This window comes from Sus scrofa, chromosome 11, assembly GCF_000003025.6.
Source record: "Sus scrofa isolate TJ Tabasco breed Duroc chromosome 11, Sscrofa11.1, whole genome shotgun sequence".
NCBI lineage: Eukaryota > Metazoa > Chordata > Mammalia > Artiodactyla > Suidae > Sus > Sus scrofa.
In genome coordinates, this window is record NC_010453.5 from 29,083,748 (window position 1) to 29,107,923 (window position 24,176).

The following is a 24,176-nucleotide window of genomic DNA, read 5'->3' on the forward strand; positions in this document are numbered from 1 at the left end:
AAAAGAATGGTACAAAAGATAACACCCAAAGAATATAGCAATATGAAGAAATTATACAATAATACTGAAGTACTTATTTAATTGTAAAATATTTCAAATATGTAGAAAGCTAAAAAAAAATGTACTTGGCAAATGCCTCCTTATATCCTTCCTTTTCCCTCTCTCTCTCTTTACATTTAAAGAGTTATGAACTAGTAGGTCATTTATGAACAGATCTACCCCCACATCTCCTTCCAATATAAGTAATTATTATTCTGAAGTGCATATTTCTCTTTCTGATTAAAGTTCCTGTGCTCTTTTTAATATGAAGATTACTCTCCATACTATATAAACTATTATTTATTGCTTTGAAAATTTATAAAATTTATGTTACACTCTAACATATTATATTATCCATTTATTGGAGTTCCCGTCGTGGCGCAGTGGTTAACGAATCCGACTAGGAACCATGAGGTTGCGGGTTCGGTCCCTGCCCTTGCTCAGTGGGTTAACGATCCGGCGTTGCCGTGAGCTGTGGTGTAGGTTGCAGACGCGGCTCGGATCCAGCGTTGCTGTGGCTCTGGCGTAGGCTGGTGGCTACAGCTCCGATTCGACCCCTAGCCTGGGAACCTCCGTATGCCGCGGGAGCGGCCCAAGAAATAGCAAAAAGACAAAAAAAAAAAAAAAAAAAAATTATCCATTTATAAGTATCACTCATTGCTCAATATTATTATTATGAAATGCAACTAATGTTGATACACATAGAAGGATTTCATTGATTCAAAAATTATATGGCATAACAATGCATGGGTAAATAATATAGGTATGCCATCATACACTAAAAACAATCATTTTTCTACTATTTCTTTTCCATTACAAATCTTAATGTTGTTTTGAATATCTTGTGACAGAGTATTTCCAGCATGTATAATTATATGTAATATTAATAGAGCTTATAAGATAACTATTGTTAAATTTCGAGATAGTTTCAAACTGCTAAGTATACATAACATTTGACATTCTCAACACTAATTACAAACAATTAATGTCATAACTTATTAAATTTTTCCAGATTCATAGGTGTTGTCTTAAAATTTATTTTTAAAACTTTACATTCACCTAATAATTTGAGATTGTATGTGTCTTTTAATACATACTGTAAGACCAGCAAAAAGAACCTCCAGGCTCGGAAGAGGCGACTCCCCTTAATCACTCACGAGAAGCGGTCTTGATGCAAACAGCAAGAGGATTTTTATTCCAAGCGTGCTGGGGCCCACAGTCATACACCACACAGGGGTAGAGGACTGCGGCCCCGAGTGTGGAGTCGGGACAGCTTTTATGGGGTTCACAACAAAGCCCGCACTTCGTGGACCAATTAATTTAAATTGTTTTGGAGTTACACATTTGCGCATGTTTCGGGGTGGGGGAGACATGTTGTCACCAAGATATGTGTATCAACATTTCAACATCTTTATGGCGCAACCAATTTGAGGTTGTTTTAGAGATTAACCTCCTCTCCTTCTATCTTTTGCAAGCAGTTTTACAGAAGCTAAATAAGCAGTTAGAAACTCCCTTTTCTTGTTATCTCAAATAGTTTCAAGAAGTTTCATGCCTAGAGACACGTACTCAGGGCCTATTTTACTTCCGCATATTTTAAAACAGCAAAAAACCTAACCTTTTACCTATAAGGAACAAACTCTGGAATTCAGAACAATTTTAAGCTTCTCATTAGCTTAGGTTGTATTTTCATCCTTTCATTCCCCACTTCTTCTCTTGTCAATAGTTCTAATCTTAGAACTGGTAGAGCTAGCGGCCAGCTTCCCTGCTAGACGGGCTTTGGTACTGTTGTCTAAGTACCATGATCTGGACTGTACTTAGTCTAACGTAGACTGAATCTCCCACTTGGAAACGATGTGGGATCTGCAAGTCTCCTTCTCCTGAGTAGGCCTCCCGGAGTTGCCTCCACGCTCGTTGTCTTACCCACTCAAGTGCCTTGAGCCTGGAGAACAAAGGCTGGGAAAGCAGTGTATCAGCACTATGTACAGAAGCAACTTCTATCAATGGGGGGGGGTCCCCCGTAGAACAATTTATAGGGGGTCAACCCATATTGTCCAGGGGTGTTCCTAACCCTAAACAGCACAAAGGGCAGGAGAGCTATTCAATCATTAATGCCAGTCTCCGCAGTCAATTTAGTAAGGGTCTCTTTAATGGTTCTATTTATTCTCTCTACCTGTCCTGAGCTTTGGGGTCTGTATGCACAATGCAGTTTTCAATCAATTCCTAATATCTTGGCCAGTCCCTGACTTACCTGGGCAACAAAAGCTGGACCATTGTCTGACCCTATTACCTTAGGTATTCCAAATCTTGGAAAAATTTCCTCCAGTATTTTCTTAGCCACCACGGTTGAAGTCTCTTTCTTAGTAGGATAAGCCTCTACCCATCCTGAAAAGGTGTCTACAAAAACCAATAGGTATTTGTTTCCGTATTTAGCCGGCTTTACCTCAGTGAAGTCCACTTCCCAGTGAGCGCCTGGGTGGCTTCCCCTTAGTCTCTTCCCTGGAGGTATTCTGGAAGGATTAGCATTAACCAGCTGGCAGGGCACACAGTGTTTGACCACCGAGTCAGCCACTCCTGGTAGTCTCAGAACATGATAAGGGGATGTTCTGACCAACTGTTGCAGGTGTTTAGTTCCTAGGTGGGTTAGACGATGTATCTGTTGGACATATTTTAACCCTTTTTTGTGGGGCAGGATTTTCTTTCCATCTGAGGTATAGCAGGTCCCTTCCGGAGTCTCAGAGAACTGGTCTATCTTTTTTATCTCTTGCCAGTTTTTTAGGGTGTACTGTCGTCTGGGTTTTGGGGCTTTGGGCGTTTTTATTATAGGCAGAAGGTTAACACCCTGGGCTGCCTGCTTGGCAACCCGGTCAGCCATCTGGTTTTCTCTGGATATGAGATCTTTAGCTTTCTGATGTTCAGGACAGTGTATAATAGCTAGCCTTTTTGGTAAATGTACGGCTTCTAATAGGCTTAGAATTTCCTCTTTGTTCTTTATTTCCCTCTCTGCTGAGGTAAGCAACCCCCTTTGTTTATAGATGGCCCCATGTACGTGTGCAGTCGCAAAGGCATACCTGCTGTCCGTATAAATGTTTATGGATTTCCCTTCGGCCAGCCGCAAAGCTTGCGTGAGGGCCATGAGCTCAGCCTTTTGCGCTGAAGTCCCTTCCGGCAGGCTGCTGGCCCAGATTGTGCGGGTCCCGTCCACCACCGCCGCCCCAGCCATTTTTTTACCTTCCACCACATAGCTGCTTCCGTCAGTGAACCAGGTTAGCACTTCTCCAGTCAGCGGTATGTCTGTAAGGTCCTTGTGGACCCCAGTCTCCTCAATCAATAATTGATGGCAATCATGAGTCACTGGTTCATCAGTCTCTTCAGGCAGAAGAGTGGCAGGGTTGAGAGCGGCTGGTGGAGCGAACGTGACCCTCTCTGTGAGAAGCAGGCTTTGATAGTGGGTCATGCGGGCGTTGGTCATCCATCGGTCTGGGGGTTGTCGAACGATGTTTTCTAATGCATGGGGGGCTATTACCGTTATATTCTGTCCCAAAGTCAATTTGTCAGCGTCCTTGATCAGCATGGCCACAGCTGCGATAGCCTTCAGGCATATGGGCCATCCACTGGCTACAGGATCGAGCTTCTTTGACAAGTTCAATAAGTCTCTACCTAAGAGGGGTGCTGGGCACTCAGGTATGACCAGAAACGAGTGGGTTACCCGTCCCACTCCCAAGTCTACTGTTCTTCGGGTAGTCCATGGATACTGTTGTTGCCCTGTGGCACCCATCACCCAGGATTTTTTATCTTTTAGTTTTCCTAATGGCTGTAGTAGCACTGAATGTTTTGCTCCGGTATCAACCAGAAACTCAACTGGTTGCCCCTCCACCTTTAAAGTTACCCTGGGCTCGGGGAGGGGGTCCGAACCCCATCTTCCCTAGTCTTTATCTTCTTCCAGAGTTAAGACCTTCAGTCCTTTGTTTCTCTTCTTGGGGCAGTCCCTTGCCCAGTGTCCTTTTTCTTTACAATATGCACATTGGTCCTTGTCGAGTGGGGTCCTATTGCCCAGGTTCCCTGACTGTCTAGGGCCTGACCTAATTTTTTTAAAATCTCTCTTTCTTTCTCTATTGCTTTTTCCTTCAACCACTGCAGCCAAGATCTTAGTCAAATTCTTCTCTTGCCATTTATTACGTCTTTTCTCCCTTTTCTCTCTTTTTTTTTTTCTTTGTTTTCTTTCTTCTTCTGTCTCCCTTTTGTAATACACTTTCTCTGCCTCCTTCACTAGATCATGTAACTCAGCCTCCTGTAACCCTTCCAGTCTCTGAAGCTTCTTTCTAATATCCAAGGCTGACTGTCCTATAAAGGCCAAAGCCACTGAGGCTTTTTGGGCCTCTGAGGTGGGATCAAAAGGGGTGTACCGCCTGAAGGCTTCCAAGAGCCTCTCAAGAAAAACAGAGGGGGGTTCATTCGGTCCCTGCATCACTTCTCTTACCTTAGCCAAATTAGTGGGCCGTCTTGAGGCGCCTCGGAGACCCGCCACCAGAGCCTGGCGATAGATTTTCAAGCTCTCCCTACCTTCTGCCGTGTTGTAGTCCTAACCGGGGTGAGTCAAGGGAAATCCCATGTCAATCTCATTTTGTAACTGCGTGGGTCGCCCGTCGGCCCCAGGAACATTTTTTCTAGCCTCTAACAGAATTCTCTCTCGTTCCTCAGTTGTGAAGAGTGTCTGCAGCAGCTGCTGACAATCATCCCAAGTAGGCTGGTGAGAGAACATAAGGGACTCCACTAACGCCGTGAGGCATTGGGGATCCTCCGAGAAAGGGGGATGGTTAGTTTTCCAATTATAGAGATCTGCAGAAGAAAAGGGCCAATACTGGAGGGGCTGCAATTGGCCCCCCGGTATGGGAGGGCCGTACATGCGCAGCGGTAATGTCGCGATCTCGTCTGTCCGCTCCGGGGTGGCGCCCCTCCGGCTCGAGTCCCTGCAGCAGGTCCCTCCACCGCCGGAGCTCCAGGAGGGTCAGAGGGTCCCCTCGCAGCACCCTGTGCCGGATAAAGGGGTGGGGGAACAGATTGGGGTTCCGGCCAAGCCGGCGGCTCCTCAATCTCGGGGTAGATATGAGGAGAGGGCTTGACTTTTTCAGCCGAGTGTTTGTTTTTCTCTCCAAGAGCCAGAATTCGGGGACCTGGCTTTCTTGGCTTATTCAGCCATGGTTTAACCCATGGCGGAGGATCCTCTGCCAAATCTTGCCACGTAAGGATATAGGGCTCCTGATTGGGATGAGAGCCGGGTCCAGTCTGAAAAATAATTGCTTTAACAGCCAGGATAATCTCAGAATTAAAGGTCCCCTCTGATGGCCATCCAACATCGAATGTCGGCCATTCAGAGACACAGAAAGTCTGCCAAGGTCCCTTCTTAACCTGAACTGACAAATTATGAGCCCTGGATTTAACTTCAGTCCAATGGTTGAGAGTCAAACTAAGAGGGGTCGTCACCGTCTGTCCCATATTAAAACTGTAGACAAGGACACACAAGACAAAGATACACAAAACAGAAACCAACAGATCCAGACACACGTGACCCGTCCACGTCTTCCACAAGCAGGCAAAAGAGTCGGACGGTCGCGGAGGGGGAAGCTTTCGCTTCAACAACAGAATTCGGTCCTCTGACCGACAGTAGGAGACCACCAGGCGTCCCTGGCTCTCCTCACCTCCCGGGGCGTCCCCCAGGGCAGCAGCCTGTGATCCTCCTAGCACGTCTGCTGATCACAGTCCCCCAGCCCTTACGGCCTGAGAGGACAGCTGCAAACCGAAAGCGCGCACCACTGAAAACAGACACTCAGAACAGAGACGCCGGCCGGTACATGCATACACGTTAAAAAGAGGATCCTTTTTACCCCCAAGTCGGTTCTCGGGTGTTAGGGGTGGCCGCGACAGATCCCGGACAAGCCCCCAAATGTAAGACCAGCAAAAAGAACCTCCAGGCTCGGAAGAGGCGACTCCCCTTAATCACTCACGAGAAGCGGTCTTGATGCAAACAGCAAGAGGATTTTTATTCCAAGCGCGCTGGGGCCCACAGTCATACACCACACAGGGGTAGAGGACTGCGGCCCCGAGTGTGGAGTCGGGACAGCTTTTATGGGGTTCACAACAAAGCCCGCACTTCGTGGACCAATTAATTTAAATTGTTTTGGAGTTACACATTTGCGCATGTTTCGGGGTGGGGGAGACATGTTGTCACCAAGATATGTGTATCAACATTTCAACATCTTTATGGCGCAACCAATTTGAGGTTGTTTTAGAGATTAACCTCCTCTCCTTCTATCTTTTGCAAGCAGTTTTACAGAAGCTAAACAAGCAGTTAGAAACTCCCTTTTCTTGTTATCTCAAATAGTTTCAAGAAGTTTCATGCCTAGAGACACGTACTCAGGGCCTATTTTACTTCCGCATATTTTAAAACAGCAAAAAACCTAACCTTTTACCTATAAGGAACAAACTCTGGAATTCAGAACAATTTTAAGCTTCTCATTAGCTTAGGTTGTATTTTCACCCTTTCAATACAATAAGAAGATGTAAAGATATTGCTGTATAGCACATAACGTAATGTGTTTCATTGAATTATGATGTCTGTGTGTAGTTCAAGAAATATTTATTTTGTATTATATATTCCCCTTTATTTCTATTAAAAATTATTTTCCTTTCTATATTTAGAAAAATTTTGTGCTTATCTGGCATATGGTTTAAATATATATACATGGCCAAGGCTACACACACACACACACACACACACACACACACACACACACACACATACACAACTATTGGATAACTATTTCTCCTGGAACTTTTTTTTTTTTTTTTTCTTTTTGCTTTTTCTAGGGCCTCTCCAGCGGCATATGAAGGTTCCCAGGCTAGGGGTCGAATTGGAGCTGTAGCCACCGGCCTACACCACAGCCACAGCAACACGGGATCCGAGCTGCATCTGCAACCTACACCACAGCTCATGGCAACGCCGGATCATTAACCCACTGAGCAAGGCCAGGGATTAAACCCACCACTTCATGGTTCCTAGTCGGATTTATTAACCACTGCACCATGATGGGAACTCCTCCTGGAACTATTTTTTTAAAATTAACCTTTCTCTAACATCTGATGACATCTTTATAACGTACCAACCTCATACAAATTTATTACCTGTCTCTGTAGTCTATTTGTTTTTTTCTCTTTTTAAATTATAGTTGATTTATAATGTTGTACAAATTATATTCTATTTCTTTGGTCTATTTTCTGTTACTAAGCCCATAGAACCCAAAAATATTTGTCATTGTCCATGTGTGCATGACACAGTTATTGCTTTTAATCTTCAAAAAATATCTTAACTCCTTTGGTAAAATTATTCATATGGATTTTAAAAATAGCTTATCAAATACCTATTTGGTCTTTATAGAAAATTTCATTGTTATTCTAAATCCATATGAATGAAGATGCCATCTTTATTTTTTTATTTTTAATTTTATTTTTTTATTTTTTTTTTTTTGCTTTTTAGGGCTGCACCTGGGACATATGGTGGTTCCCAGGCTAGGGGTCAAATCAGAGCTACAGCTGCTGGCCACAGCCACAGCCACAGCCACAGCCACACCCACAGCAATGCTGGATCCGAGCCACATCTGTGACCTGCACCACAGCTCATGGCAATGCTGGATCCTTAACCTACTGAGTGAGGCCAGGAATTGAACCTGCAACCTCACAGTTCCTAGTCAGATTCATTTCTGCCATGACGGGAAATCCAAAGATGCCATATTTAAAATATTGAATTTTTTTCCTTACAAGTATAGAATATTCCATACTTAATCAGTGTGCATTACATATATTGTGAATAGGATCACACAAAATCTCAATATTGGAGTTCCCGTCATGGCTCCATGGTTAACTAACCTCACTGGGATCCAAGAGGGTGAAGGTTCAATCCCTGGCCTGCTCAGTGGGTTAAGGATCTGGCATTGCCATGAGCTGTGGTGTAGGGTCACAGTCATGGCTCAGATTTGGCGTTGCTGTGGCTGTGATGTAGGCCAGCAGCTGTGGCTCCGATTTGACCCCTAGCCTAGGAACCTGCATATGCTGTGGGTGTGACCCTAAAGCAAAAACAACAACAACAAAAAAAACCCTCGATATTATTATTTGTTCACTGTAGAAATTACATTAAATTTTTTTTGTTCATATTGTGTCTAGAATTCCCACTGGACTATCTTATAAATTCTAATCCTAAATTCTAAATCTGCTTTGAAAATCAATGCACATAAATATAAATTCACAAAAAAATTTAGATTATTCCATGAAACTCAGTTTAAAATATGTTGATTTTCTCTTTCATATAGCATTGTGGAGAAAATAAAATCCAATTGGAATGGAGGGGCATGAGAATTATTTTGGAGTTTTGTTGAAATTAAATAGAAATTCTAAGAATTTAACAATACAAGCATATAATTTAGGGTTTTTGTAGATTCAGTATACTAATCTTAGTTGTATGAGAGATATAATATATAAATATAGACTATTAAAATGCATTTTATTCATTGATCAAAGTAATTCATAATGTTTATTTTCTTAATCATTACATTAATAATTATTTTAAGTTTAATAATTATTGCATTTCTGAAATAAACTCAATTATTCATGCTATGAATGTTTGTTTTCACGCTATTTAGCAGAATGAAAAGTTGTGCTTGTGTACAAATTTCAATAAACTATATTATCAGCATTGCTGAGTCATATTTTCCTAGAGAATTGCCCATTTATTAAAAATTGTTATAGTTATAGGATGATATTCATGTTTTCTACAGTCTTTTTATTACAATCTATTTTACAATCTATCATTTTTTCCTAGTAGTTATTTTGGAATTATTTTTTTCTCTTAAATAATGAGTACCTATAGGATTAATCTACTGGGAATTTGCTTTGTCTTTATTAATACTATTTTTTTCTTTTTATTTCTCTTATACTGTTTGTCCTTTTTTAGGTTTACTGTATTTTTTAAATTTCTCTTCTTCAAATTTGTCTTTTATATTGATTTTGAATTTTTTATTTCCACTTGTATGACTTGATCTCTATAAAAGTCATAATAGTTCTTGTCATAATTCTATCACACGTTTTTATATTTAGTGATTTTTGTTGTGATTTTATGTAAAAATTGCTTATTTCCCAGTGTATAATTTAATTCCTATATTAGTTTTATTTTTTGAATTTAATATTTTCAGTTTTTAAATTTTATTTTCATTTTTATGTTTAAACAAATACACACAAACTATATTTTGCCAATAATTAATTAAACATTTGAATACTTTTTGTTTTTATTTTGGTTCTGCTTGATCTATGGCATCAACTTTTAGAATTAGAAAAAAACAGCTTTTGTAATTTGGGGAATTTTTTTGCAATTGATGTCTATATATTCATAAGAAATTATCATTATTAAAAATATTTTTATGATATATTTTTGAAAGCATATTTTAATTTATAATATTACATGTTAAAACTTCACAAACTAAATTTTGATTTAAATCTTGATATCCCTTTCTCTTTTCTCCTATACTTTCAATTTTTCCAGGCATTATATTTATGAAATTCTTTTAAAGAGCCTATACTTGTATTTTTTAAACTTTGATGGAACTTTTGCTTTTAATCTCATGATTTTTTTTAAATTTTTGTCTTTTTAGGGCCACACGCGTTGCACATGGACGTTCCCAGGATAGGAGTTGAATCGGGACTGTAGCTGCCAGCCTACGCAACAGGCACAGCAGCACCAGATCCAAGCTGCGTCTGTGACCTACACCCTAGCTCACGGCAACGCCAGATCCTTAACCCACTGAGCCAGGCGAGGGATTGAACCTGCAATCTCATGGTTCCTAGTTGGATTCGTTTCCACTGCACCACAACAGGAACTCCAAATCTCATGAATTTAATCTCAACGTTTAGTCTAATAACTGATACATCATGATTTATTTCTTCATTCTGTATTTTCTACTTATTGAATTTCTTTCTTTCTCCTTCTTTTAAATTGAAATATAGTTAGTTTATGGTGGTGTTTTTTAGGTATACAGAAATTATATATATATATATAAAATTACATACATATATACATATGTTTACACACACACATATATATAGTTTTTCAGATTCTTTTCCATTATAGATTATCATAAGATATTGAGAGTATAGTTCTCTGTGATATATGTGTGGTCCATATTTCTTTCCATTCTCTTCCTTCCTTTTCTATTGATTTGTAAAATTGTCTTTATTCCTTTACTTCTATCTTTGTTATTCGATAGATCCATATTCATTTTTCTTTTCCTCTTTAAGGCTGCACCTGCTGCATATGGAAGTTCCTAGGCTAGGAGTCAAATCAGAGCTGCGGCTGAGGTCTACGTCACAGCCATGGCAAAGCTGGATCCTTAACCCACTGAGACCAGGGATTGAACACACATCTCCTGAAGACTATGTTGTGTCCTTAACTCACTGAGCCAGAATGGGAACTCATATATTCATTTTTTAATGTTTAGTGTTAAATGTGGATAACTATGTCAATTTTAAAATGTGTTACTGATTTAACTAAATATAAAATGTTCAATACATGTACAATGAGGCTGAATCACAGCAAAATTTAGGACTCTTATAACCAAAAAACAGATATTATAATCCTTTAACAGTGAGTTATTCCAGTTTATATGTTCTCCAACTTACTTGCTCAGAATTTTTTCTGAAGTTTACCACTGTTTTTTTTTTTTTCCATGTTGTATTATTTTATTCTTGGTGGACACTCTATACTTGTAATAGCTCTTTAGCAAGTTTATATCATCAATTATAAATAATTACACTGTGTATTTCCTAGTTTGATGGTTATATTCTTCCATTTTACTATTATGTTCTAACTCATGTTTTACCATTGGGAAGTCTGATATTAATGACGGTTTTAATATTTATACTTATGCTCTATTTCTTAGTGGTTGTTTTTAAAATTTTCTTATCTTCAATGCAGATTTTTCAAGACTTCTAATTAAGTGTGTATTTTTCTTTTCTTTATTTTACCTTCATGGAATTCCCTGACTTCTGGAAAATTTATATTTGACCTCTTTTTTCATGTTGTTTCTTTCTTGGTTTTTGAAGTATAGCTGGTCTACAACACTATGTTTTAGTTTAAAATATAATGATTTAAAATTGTTGTACATTGCCATGTGGTCATCAAAATGTCAGTTACTATTTGCCACCAAATATGTTCCGTTACTACTGACTATATTCTCATGTGTACATATATTCTTCCAAATTATTAATTTTGCTTTCATTGGAAAAATACACAGAAATGGAATTGCTGGATCTTATGGCAGTTCTGTTTTTAATTGTTTGAAGAACCTATATACTGTTTCCATAGTGGCTGCACCAATTTACATTTCCACCAAGAGTACAGGAGGGTTTCCTTTTCTCCACATTCTTGCTGATATTTATTTGTTGACTTTTTGATAATATAGACCATGAGAGGTTTGAGGTGCTATCTCATTATGATTTTGATTTGTATTTCTCTGATGATGAGAGACATTAAGCATCCTTTCATATCTCTGTTGGCCATCTGTATGTCTTCTTTGAAAAAAAAAATGTCTATTCAAGTCCTCTGCTTGTTTTTTAATTGGATTATTGTTTGTTTGTTTGTTTGTTTACTTTTTAGGGCTGCACCCACAGCATATGGAAGTTCCCAGGCTAGGGGTCGAACTGGAGCTGTAGCCACCAGCCTACATCACAGCCACAGCAATGCGGGATCAAAGCTGCATCTGTGACCTACACCACAGCTCACAGCAACACAGGATTCTTAACATAATGAGTGAGGCCAGGGATCAAACCTACATCCTCATGGATACTGCTGGGGTTTGTTAACTACTGACCCATAACAGGAACTCCCTATTTGGGTTTTTGAGGTGGAATTGTATAAGTTCTTTATACATTATTGATATTAATCTTGAAATATATACATTTATATATATAGTATAAATATAATTTATAAATATCTATATAAATATATATGTATATATATAGAGAGAGTAAATATCTCCCCCCAGTCAGTAGGTGACATTTTCCCTTCACTGATGGTATGTTTTCTTCTAAGAGTTTTATGGGTTCATGACTTATATTTAAATATTTAATCCATTTTGAGTATATTCTTGTATATAGTGTGAGAGAGTAATCCAGTTTGTTTCATTTGTACATAGCTGTCCAGTTTTCTCAACACCATTTATTAAAGAGGCTGCCTTTTTACCACATTATGTGCATGACTCCTTTGTCACCTTAATTGACTGTAGAACTGTAGACTAATTTCTGGGCTCTCTATTCTGTTCCATTGATCTCTGTAGCTGCTTTTGTGCAACTACCCTGCTTTTTTGATTATTGTATCATTGTAGTATAATTTGAAATCAGGCACTGTGATACCTACAGCTTTTTTTTCTTCTTTCTCAAGATTTCTTTGGCTAATTGTGGTTCCATACAAATTTTAGAAAGATTTGTTCCAGTTCTGGGAAAAATGCGATGGGTATTTTGACAGTAATTTTATTAAATCTGTATCTTGCATTAGGAATACAGTCATTTTCATGATACTATACATAGAAAACCTTAAGGACTCAACCCAAAAACTACTTGAACTGATCAACAAATTCAGCAAAGTGGCAGGATATAAGATTAACATTCAGAAATCAGTCACATTTCTGTATACCAGCAATGAAATATTAGAAAAGGAATACAAAAATACGATACCTTTAAAATTGCACCTCACAAAATCAGATACCTCAGAATACACCTGATGAAGGAGGCAACGAACTTATATGCCGAGAACTATAAAACATTAACCAAGGAAATTAAAGAAGAAGTAAAGAAATGGAAAGATATTCCATGCTCCTGGGTTAGAAAAACAAATATTGTAAAAACGGTCGTAGTACTCAAAGTAATCTACAGATTCAATGCAATCCCTATCAAATTACCCATGACATTTTTCACAGAACTAGAACAAATAATCCAATAATTTATATGGAACCATAAAAGACCCAGAATTGCCAAAGCAATTCTGAGGAACAAAAACCAGGCAGGAGGCTTAACTTTCCCAGACTTCAGGCAATATTACAAAGCCACAGTCATCAAGACAGTGTGGTATGGGTACCAAAACAGACAGACAGACCAATGGAACTCAATAGAGGACCCAGAAATAAACCCAGACACCTATGGTCAGTTAATCTTTGACAAAGGAGGCAAGAACAGAAAATGTGAAAAAGACAGTCTTTTCAGCAAGTATTGCTGGGAAACATGGACAGCTGCATGCAAATCAATGAAACCAGAACATACCCTCATGCCATGCATAAAAATAAACTCAAAATGGCTGAAGGACTTAAATATAAGACAAGGCACCATCAAACTCCTAGAAGCAAACATAGGCAAAACATTCCTTGACATCAACTTATGAATATTTTCTCAGGTCAGTCTCTCAAAACAATAGAAATAAAAGCAAAAATAAACCATTGGGACCTAATCAAACTGACAAGCTTTTGCACAGCAAAAGAAAACAAAAAGACAACTTACAGAATGGGAGAAAATAGTTTCAGATAATACAGCAGACAAGGGATTAACCTCTAGAATATACAAGCAACTTATACAACTCAACAGTAAAAAAGCCAATAGCCCAATGGAAAAATGGGAAAAAGAACTGAATAGACATTTCTTCAAGGAAGACATACAGATAGCCAACAAGCACATGAAAAAATGCTCAACATCACTGATTATTAGAGAAATGTAAATCAAAACTACCACGAGATACCACCTCACACTAGTCAGAATGGCCATCTTTAATAAGTCCACAAATAACAAATGCTGGAGGGGGTGTGGAGAAAAGGGAACCCTCCTGTACTGTTGGCGGGAGTGTAAGCTGGTACAACCACTATGGAGAACAGTCTGGAGGTAACTTAGAAAACTCTACATAGAACTACCATATGACCCAGCAATCCTACTCTTGGGCATATATCTGGGCAAAACTTTCCTTTAAAAACACATATGAACCCACAGGTTCACTGCAGCACTATTCACAATAGCCAAGACATGGAAGCAACCCAAATGTCCATCAACAGATGATTGGATTAGGAAGATGTGGTATATATACACAATGAAATACTAATCAGCCATAAAAAAGAACAAAAATCATGCCATTTGCAGCACCATGGATGGAACTAGAGACTCTCATACTGAGTGAAGTCAGAAAGAGAAAGACAAATGTCACATGATATCACTTATCTCTGGAATCTAATATACAGCACAAATGAAACTTTCCACAGAAAAGAAAATCATGAACTTGGAGAAGAGACTTGTGGTTGCCAAGGGGGAGGAGGAGGGAGCAGGATGGATTGGGAGTTTGGGGTTAATACATGCAAGCTATTGCCTCTGGAATGGATTAGCAATGAGATCCTGCTGTGTAACACTGGGAACTATGTCTAGTCACTTATGATGGAGCATGATAATGTGCGAAAATAGAATGTGTACATGTATGTGTAACTGGGTCACCATGCTGTACAGTAGAAAAAAAGATGTATTGGGGAAATAACAATTAAAAAAATAAAATAAAATAACATAAAGTAAAATAAAATGAAAAGAAATAAAATAAAAAGTATAGTCATTTAAACAATATCTAATTCTTCCAGTCCATGAACATGGTATATATTTCCTCTTATTTGTGTTAGCTTCAATTTTTTTCATCAGTATCTTATAATTTTCTGAGTACAAGTCTTCTACCTCCTTAGTCAGACTTATTCCTAAATATTTCATTATTTTTGGTGCAATTGTAAATGAGATTATTTTTAAATTTTTCTGATACTTCATAATTAATGCATAGGAACACAACTGATTTCTGCATATTACATTTCTATACTTCAACTTTTTACTGAATTCATTTATTAGTTCTAGTTGTTTTTTGGTGGCATCTTTAGGATTTTTTATATAGTGTTATTTCATCTGTATTAGTATGTTTTACTTCCTTTCCAATTTAGATTCCTTATACTTCTTTTTCATCTTTAATTGATGTGGTTAGAACTTAAAGTACTATGTTGAATAAAAGTGGTGAGAGTAGGCATCTTTGTCTTGCTCTTGATCTTAGACAAACACTTTCAGTTTTTCACTATTGAGTATGAAGTTGGCTGTAAGTTTGTCATATATGGCTTTTATTATGTTGAGGTATGTTTCCTCTACACCTGCTCTGTTGAGAGTTTTTTTAATGATAAATTGATGTTGAATTTTATTAAAAGGTTTTTCTGTATCTATAGAAATGGGCATTTTTTTTAATTCAAATTGTTAAAGTGGTGTATCACATTGATTGATTTTTGAGTATTGACCCATCCTTGCATCCCTGATATAATTCCCACTTTATCAAGATGCATGGTCCTTTCAATGTACTGCAGGATTTTGTTTGCTAATATTTTGTTAAGGATATTTTCATCCATGTTAATGAGTGATACTGGTCTGTAATTTTTCTGTGGTGTCCCTGACTAAGTTTGGTAGTAGAGTGATGCTGGCTTGTGAAATAAGTTCAGAAATGCATTAATTTTTTTGGAATAATCTGAGGATACATGCTAGCTTTTCTTTAAATTTTTGGTAGACTTCACCTGTGAAAAGACTGCTGGTCCTGGAGTTTTGTTCTTTGGGAGTATTTTTTTTTTAACTGATTCAGATTTGCTACAGGGGATTTATCTGTTCATAATTCTTTCTAATTCAGTGTTAGGAGATTGTATATTTCTTGATAGTTATCCATTTTTTTCTAGTTTTTCCATTTTATTGGAGAAATATGTTTGTAGTGATCTCTTATGTTACATTATTTGTGTTCATTATAAGTACTTCTCTTTCCATTTTGAGGTTCTATTTATTTATTTTGAGCCCTGTCTTTTTTCTTGACAAATCTGGCTAAAAGCTTATCAATTTCGTTTACCTTTTCAAAGAAGCAATTTTTTTTTCTATCAGTAGCAGTTTATTTAAGCACCTTTTTTTTTTTTTACTTTTTTTATTACCCAAATGAATTTATGACATCTGTAAGTTGTATAATGATCATAACAATCTGATTCCATCCCACAGCCCAAGCACATCCCCCCACCCCCCAAACTGCCCCCTCTGGAGACCATAAGTTTTTCAATGTCTGTGAGTCAGCATCTTTTCTGCAAAGACAAAGAAGCAAATTTTAAGTTTCATTGATCTTCTCCATTGTTTTTTTAATCTCCATTTAATTAAGTTCTGTTCTAATCTTTATTATTTCATTCCTTTTACTAATATTGTGCTTGATTAGTACTTTTCCTAATTCCTTACATTAAAAAGTTAGGTTGTTAATCTGATATTTTACTAAGGATTTATTTTTATTTATCCCTTCTGAACATGTGAAATGTTATTCATTTTAGAAGCCACATCTTTGACACTTCTAGAGAGTTCTTGGCCAATATCTGCTTAATTGTAGCATTTTCTTTATTATCTCAAGCCTTTCTCCATAATACTTGTTTTAGATATACAATCTATCTTTTTCTTGCTTGTTGCTATTTTTTCCTCCCATATGAAATTCTTTATAAATTTTAGATTTTTTTTTTTTACAATTTAATAATTTCCCTTTAAGTATCTTACTTATAACCTTTACTTGTCTATGTCTACATTTGAAGTTCTTTTATATACGTGGCTTTGCCTTTTTACTCTGCATGTGTTTAAAAATAAAGTATCTAGGTTAATGGGGCTACAAAATCTCATGGCCTTTGAATTTCCTTTTAAATTATACTTAATTAGAATTTCACTTTTCATTGATATTTTTATTTGTTTTAAAGATCTAATCTACATTTTAAAATGTTTTACTTTAAAAAAAAATTGTTTTTTTTAGGGCCGCACCTAAGGCATATGGAAGTTCCCAGGTTAGAGGTCAAATCAGAGATGCAGCTGCAGGCCTATAGCACAGCCACAGCAATGTGGAATCTGAGCCATGTCTGTAAACTACACTACAATTCACAGCAACACTGGATACTTAACCCACTGAGTGAGGCCACGGATTTAACCCACATCCTCATAGATACTAGTCAGGTTTGTAATCCACTGAGCCACAATGGGAACTCTGAAAAATGTCCTACTATAGATAGAATTTCTAAGTGTCTCATGACAAAATTTTTTTTTCATATATCCAGACTCTAAACTGCATACTGCTGTTTATTTAATACTGACTAATTCAATTTAACTCTGAGTCAATGTAAATTAAATACGTTCAATTTATTTCTGAAAACATATGTAATCCTCTGTCAACATCTCAGTTAAATTGATAAATATATATACTTTAAATATCTACAGAAGCCATATATATATGCAAATTAAAAGAGATAATTAAAAAAATGATTTCAATAATCACTCAAATATCAGTAAGGAGATATTACATTCTTTAATATTTTTATACCTTTAAGTTAAATCTGGTATTTTATGCATTTGAAATTAAATTCCATAAAACAAACAATTATATTATTTAATTATCTTTTTTGTCAATACTAGATGCTTAAAATTTCATTATGAAATACAAATTTTTGTCAGTGAGTTTATTTTCCCACTTTTAGTTTTATTTCATTTCCTAAAAATAATAAAAATAGTTGCTTTGATTTTATAAAAATATTCATTTTCTTATTTCCTGCTTTTTTGGCTATGACATTTGAGGGTTTACAAAATATATATATATTTTTTTGTCTTTTTGCCATTTCTTGGGCCACTCTTGCGGCACATGGAGGTTCCCAGGCTAGGGGTCTAATCGGAGCTGTAGCCTCCGGCCTACGCCACAGCCACTGCAACGCAGGATCTGAGCTGTGTCTGCAACCTACACCACAGCTCACAGCAACGCGGATCCTTAACCCACTGAGCAAGGGCAGGGATCGAACCTGCAACCTCATGGTTCCTAGTCGGATTCGTTAACCACTGCGCCACGATGGGAACTCCCTGCAAAATATTTTTATTTCAACAAATATATGATATTATTTTCATAGTTACTGGAAGAATTAACACAAAAATAGAATTTATGTGAACAATGTCAAAATTTAGATTAATCAATATTAGCTGATACAATGATATTGCTACTTAGCACATCACTCTTCCAAATAGGACAGCTTTAATAGAGAATAAATTAGTAAAATTTCAATATGCATATATTTAATGTATCTATCAAAATGTGATCAACAAAATGAACAAGATTAAACACTGGAGTTCTTTAAAAGATAATAACTATAAATAAATATTAGCATTTTCTTCCCCATATTGTAACAATTTTATTTGTTAATTTAATGAATGTGCTATTCATGACTGCATTATATTTTTCTATGGGTAGCTAATAGAAATGTTTATATATGTAAAGTACAAGTGTGTGCATGTGTCTTTGACAACATTTCATGACATGAATAATATATATTGCTGATTTAATGTATTTTCCTAGAGTTTCACTGTAGACAATGAAGATTTTCTTCGTCCAAAGTTTGAAAGACCAGTAAGGTCAGTGACATTGATTGATATTCTGAAATATTAGAAAGAAACATTTCAATTTTTTACATTAATAGATGTGAACATTGGGAAGTAAGGTAATATTTTTCATAAAATCATTTTATTACAGATACATTGGCTAAGCAATGTTTTTTAAAGAGCAACTGAATCATTATGTGTCATGATTCCAACGCTTTCCCTTTCAGTATATCTTTTATATCTATAGGTCTGATGTACTTTTCAGTTTTTATTTAATTACACGTCTGGTCTTTGGTGAAAGTCTGGATTCTGACATTAATCCAAAGAGTGTGTGTTCCTGAGAGCTTTACATAGATTTTTCTGCCAAGAGGGAGTGAACTACTGGCCACAGGAGGCAACCTAAATTATTATGTATCCTACAGGCAAACCTCCTATTCTCTGACTTGATTGGAGCCAGTACAACATCAGTGTTTCACTTAGTAGTACAAAATACCTACATTTCATTTCCAGGTCTCTGAACCACTGCAGGAAGTAGAAGACTTCCTTTAATGCTTACAACAGAGGGAAGTTCAGATAGAGATAACCGATTTTTTTTTAAGCAAACAAAGCAGCCTGATTCTTGGGACATAGTAAATAGTTTTTCTCAGCTAGCAATTACATGAGGCTGAATTTCAGAAAATTCATTTTAAAAAATATAATTGCTGTCCAAAACACACAATGAAGATTATCCAATGGTATTTACAATATAACTTAGTCAAAGATAAAAATGTGAAATAAAATACATCACTAGAATTTTGAGATTTGTTTTATTGCCTGTCTGCCAAATTTAAACCATCAAACAAATTCGTTTCTAAATTTCTATGCTTATGTCCTACACACAAATTAAATCTTAGGTGGAAGATGTGAATTATAAAAACAAACTGTTAGATGATTTGATCTTGTTCTTGCTAAACCCAAAACTCTAGGGGAAAAAATGAAGTCAAATTTAGGGTTAAAAGCCAGTGATAATTTTCCCTGTGTTTTATGTAATTGTAAAATTATTAAGAATTATTTAACATTTGTATATTACATAGTGTTTTTCAGTTTTTTTAGCCTTAAATAAAAACTATAAAGATCACTCTTTTTACTAGTCCATTCAGAATAATGAATCCTTTAGGTGTTCAAATTGAGTAAGATATGAAAAAGTTTTGCAGGTGGATCAATGAAAATGCAAAAAATCTTGAAAATACTTGGGCAACACTGGAAAGAATTCAACATCCAAATCCTTTGCAATGGTGATGAGACTAACCTCTTTTATTCTCACTCCAATTTCAGCCTCACCATTCAAACAGATATTGCCTTATAAAAGCAGTAATGATCTGGGAAGTTTTCCATATTCATTTGTAAGGAAGCAAAGAGCTCAATTTGAGATATATTTTGTAGGGCTCTTCATTCATTCTTTATAATCTGAATCTCTTGCAAAGGACTCTCTGTACTCTTTGTGTTGGGGGCAAAGGAGCCTTCATTGCGTGCATTCCTTTTTCATTTTAAATGCATTATCCTACATTGGGTATGCAGGAAACAATACAAGTCCTTCACTGAAGATTTGCTTTGTGAAAAAAACATAATAACTCAATTTGAGAAAAATTTGTTTTCAGATGGAGCTGGTCAAGGTGGACGTCCAAGTTTCCAAACTTAGAGGATTTTCCTAACATTTCAAGTATTTTCATTGTGAAATAAACAACAGACATAGAAAATTCTAAAATGTTTATGTGTTCATTTTGTATCATAAATGTTACCACAGCTCAATTTAATTGCAATCGCAAGAAACTATTGTGACACTAGTGCAGCCACTGTATTTTCATAACCATGTTTGCTTTTCAAGTTGTTGCAAGGTGTTGAAAATGTTTTCTTCATTCTTTCACTGTAACTGGATTTTTTTCTGATCGTTAATTTGGATATTAAGTTTATCTAACTTTGGTAGTTTGGGGTCAACCTATACAACACATTCCCTCATTTTAGTTCTCTACTAATTCAATTTTTTATCACCTTTCTAATAACATAAGACCAGGGAAGGAGAAGTAGTGTAATAGCAAAGGGTGCTTCTCAATGAGTATAGTTATACCCACAAAATCCTTCATAAATAGTGGTTCAAATAGGTGACAGCAAAATGGCTGTCATTTGCAGGCAAGCATTATTTGTTCTTTCTACCATTCATTCATTATTTCTTTCAAAATGAAATTTGTCATCTTATAGTATCAGGATGATTATGCTAAACAAAATTTGTCTTTGATTTTCTCAGAAAATAATTTATAGATGTATATGAGATATATCTTGAAAACATTTTAACCAAAATCGAGTTAGGCACTGTAGAACACACATTTCCAAAATTACTATGTCTATATTTCCATTGGTAACATTTAAAAACAAGTGATTTTATGTGAATTCTACCATGTGGTGGATATCTTAAGTCACAAGGATTCTATCATAATTTCCCTATTTATTGCACCAAAGATCAGCCCTTAAGTTAGATCCACACAATATTATTTAGTAACATATATTAGTTATATGAATAATAATCTGGTATGAATAATAATCTAAGTTCTTATAATAAGAAATCTTTTAGTTATTCTATATATATCACATGAGTGATCCAGAATACTATCTATAATATTTTCAACTGAAAAACTAGCTTCTGATGGGAAAAAAAAAGGGCAAAAAATTATTTACTTATGGAGAATTAATCCTTGTATCAATTTTTAATGGCTCTCCTTATGCCTAAAATTTTTTTTTTATCCTGAAGTCTGCTGTGTTTGAAAATAATTAATTAATCCAACATTTACTGGCTAGAATTACCATAGTACATCTACTATAATAATACCAAAAAACATGTACATTTTTACCTACCAAAATATAGGCAAAATCTGTATGGGGAAGATAAACAAACAAACAAACAAACAAACAAACCTATGATGAAAGACATAAAAAAATCATTCAAATAAATAGAGAGTCACATTATGTTCATAGATAGTGTTTTAAAGATGATATTTATTCCCACCTTTATTTATAAATCTCAATGAAAAATCTATCAAGCTACATTGTAGATTCCTATAAAAAATTTTAAAGTTTATATGGAAAAGTAGGACCCCCTCTAAATAACCAACAAAATACTGGAAAAGAATAAAGTTTGAGGAATCACATTACCCTACTTCTAGACTTACAATGGATCTTTTGCAATTAGATACCATGATATTAGTGAAAAAATAGACAAATAGATTAATGGAACAAAACCAAGCTCATAGAGGAATCACACAAATATAGTAGACAGATCTTTGGCAAGTGTTAAGAAAATATAACAGAGAAATGACACACTTTTCAACAAATGGCTCTTGAAAAATGCAAAATGCAAAAGAAAAACCTATACACAAATGATAAATTTCATATCTTTCTGAAAAATTAACCCATCATAAAATTATAAGATTAGATATAAAGCAATAATATAAAACTCTGGAAAAAACTAGGCAAAACCTATTTGGTTTTTTGGTTTGAGTACGTGTTTCAGATATATAAACCAGTTACAAATCATGAAAGAGAATTGATTTGAGAGCTAATTTAAATGGAACTTTAAACTTCTGTTCTACTGTAGATACTGTTAAGAGAATGAAAGGGCTAATCACTGACTGGGAGTAATAAAATTGCAAAACATATAAAAATTAGTAGAAATCAACATTGTAAATCAACTATCCTTTAAAAAAAAGTTAGTAGAGACAATGTACATGTTACACTTAAAACTCAACAGTAAATATAATGCAAATTTAAAATGTGGAAATGATTTGAACAGACACCTCATGAAAAAGTTATACAGGTAGAAAATAAGTATATAAAAAGAGGGTCAACTTCATGTCATTAATGAAATTGCATAATTAAAACTATAACAACAAGAGAGCACTCTCCTCCAATGAAAAAGGTGAAAACTCCAAAATCTGACAATACCAAATTGTGACATGGAATAAGAGAAAAGAGAAACTCTCCTTCATTGTTTCTGGGAATAAAAAAAATGGTATAGCCATTTTGGAAGATTGTTTTCCAGTTTCTTACAAATCTAAATATAGTTTTAACATATAAGCCAGTAATGACACTCTTAGGTATTTGCCAAATTGATTATTGATTTCAAACCTTATGTCCAAACAAAACTCTGAACATAAATGTTTATAAAATCTTTATTCATAATCCCAGCCACCTCACATCTGACAGAATGGTTATGACAACAAATGATAAGTGTTGGTGAGGATGTGGAAACAAGAACACCCTTTTGCACTGTTGGTGGAAATGTAAGTCCATGCAGCCACTATGGGAAAGAGTATGGAGATTCTCTCCAAAATTAAAAAAAAATAAAATAAAACCACAATAAAATTCAGTAATTCTACTTCTGGGTACTTTTCCCAAAGAAAACACAAACACAACTTTGAAAACACAGGTATGCGTCCCTGTGTTCACTGCAGCATTTTTCACAATAGTCAAGATTTGGAAATGATTTAAGTTTCCATGGATAGATAGTGGATAAAGGAAATGTGGTATTTTATACAAAAGGATGCATTTATATAGACTTAAAAAATGTAATCTTGCCATTCGGGATGACATAGATATAACAGAGGATATTATGCTAAATGGAATAAGTCAGACAGAAAAAGAAAAATACCATATGTTTTAACTTATATGTAGAACCTAAAACACAAAAGGACAAAACAAAATAGAAACAGCTTCATAGATACAGAAAATAAATTGGTGGTCAATAGCAGGGAGAGGTTGGGGGGTTGGGCAAAATAGGTGAAGGAGATTAAGAAGTACTTACAAATAAATAAGTCATGGATATTAAGTATTCATCATTGGTAATACAGTCAAAAATATTTTAATAACTTTGTATGTGACAGATGGAAAGATTTATTATGGTGGTCATTTTGCAATGTATATAAATGGGAATCATTATGTTTTTTACCTGAAACTAAGATGATATTGTGTGTCACCTATACTTCAACCTTTTAAAAAGGAAAATAAATAAGTTAATAAATAAAATGTGTTTGGGGAGATGAAGAAAATGTGTGTAGTCAGATATGCAATGCCTGGGAAGAAAAGTAAAGTATCTAACTCATTAAAAGCTTTCAGATTGTGATTAACCACTCAAAGAAAAGGTAATTGTTTTTACCCCTGTCCTTTCCTAATAGTTCAAACACACACATACAGAGCAAATGTATGCTCACTATAAACAGAAAATAAATTAATTTATAAGTAACTGAGAACAAGTGAATTTGAAAATGTAATGTCTGAAGGTTTCCATAATAATCTGCTACTGAATGTACTTATGAAGCACTCTGTAAATCACCCAGTCCTTCTGGTATAAGGGTAAAACAATACAATGGATGCATTGTTTTGAATACTTTGAAGCAAATGAAAAATGCATGGAAAGACCTATACTAATGTCACTCTAAATTTTATTTTCTTTACTAAAAATTACAGCAACCACAGCTCCTATTTAAATTTTTCTATATTAGCTCTAAGGTCTAAAACAGTCCATCATTATGGGTAGAGATAAATTTTAAAACTAAACAAGCATGGATGGGATATTTCTTATCCTCAACAAAATTTGTTAAATTTTATTAAAG

General features: G+C 35.6%; 1 protein-coding gene across 1 annotated transcript; it reads right to left on the bottom strand.

The window, feature by feature from the left end:
* Positions 4,254-6,129, bottom strand: LOC110255823. Its single transcript, XM_021065646.1, has one exon. It carries the CDS (start codon positions 5,530-5,532, stop codon positions 4,810-4,812), a length of 723 nt encoding a protein of 240 aa, XP_020921305.1. The 5' UTR covers positions 5,533-6,129; the 3' UTR covers positions 4,254-4,809.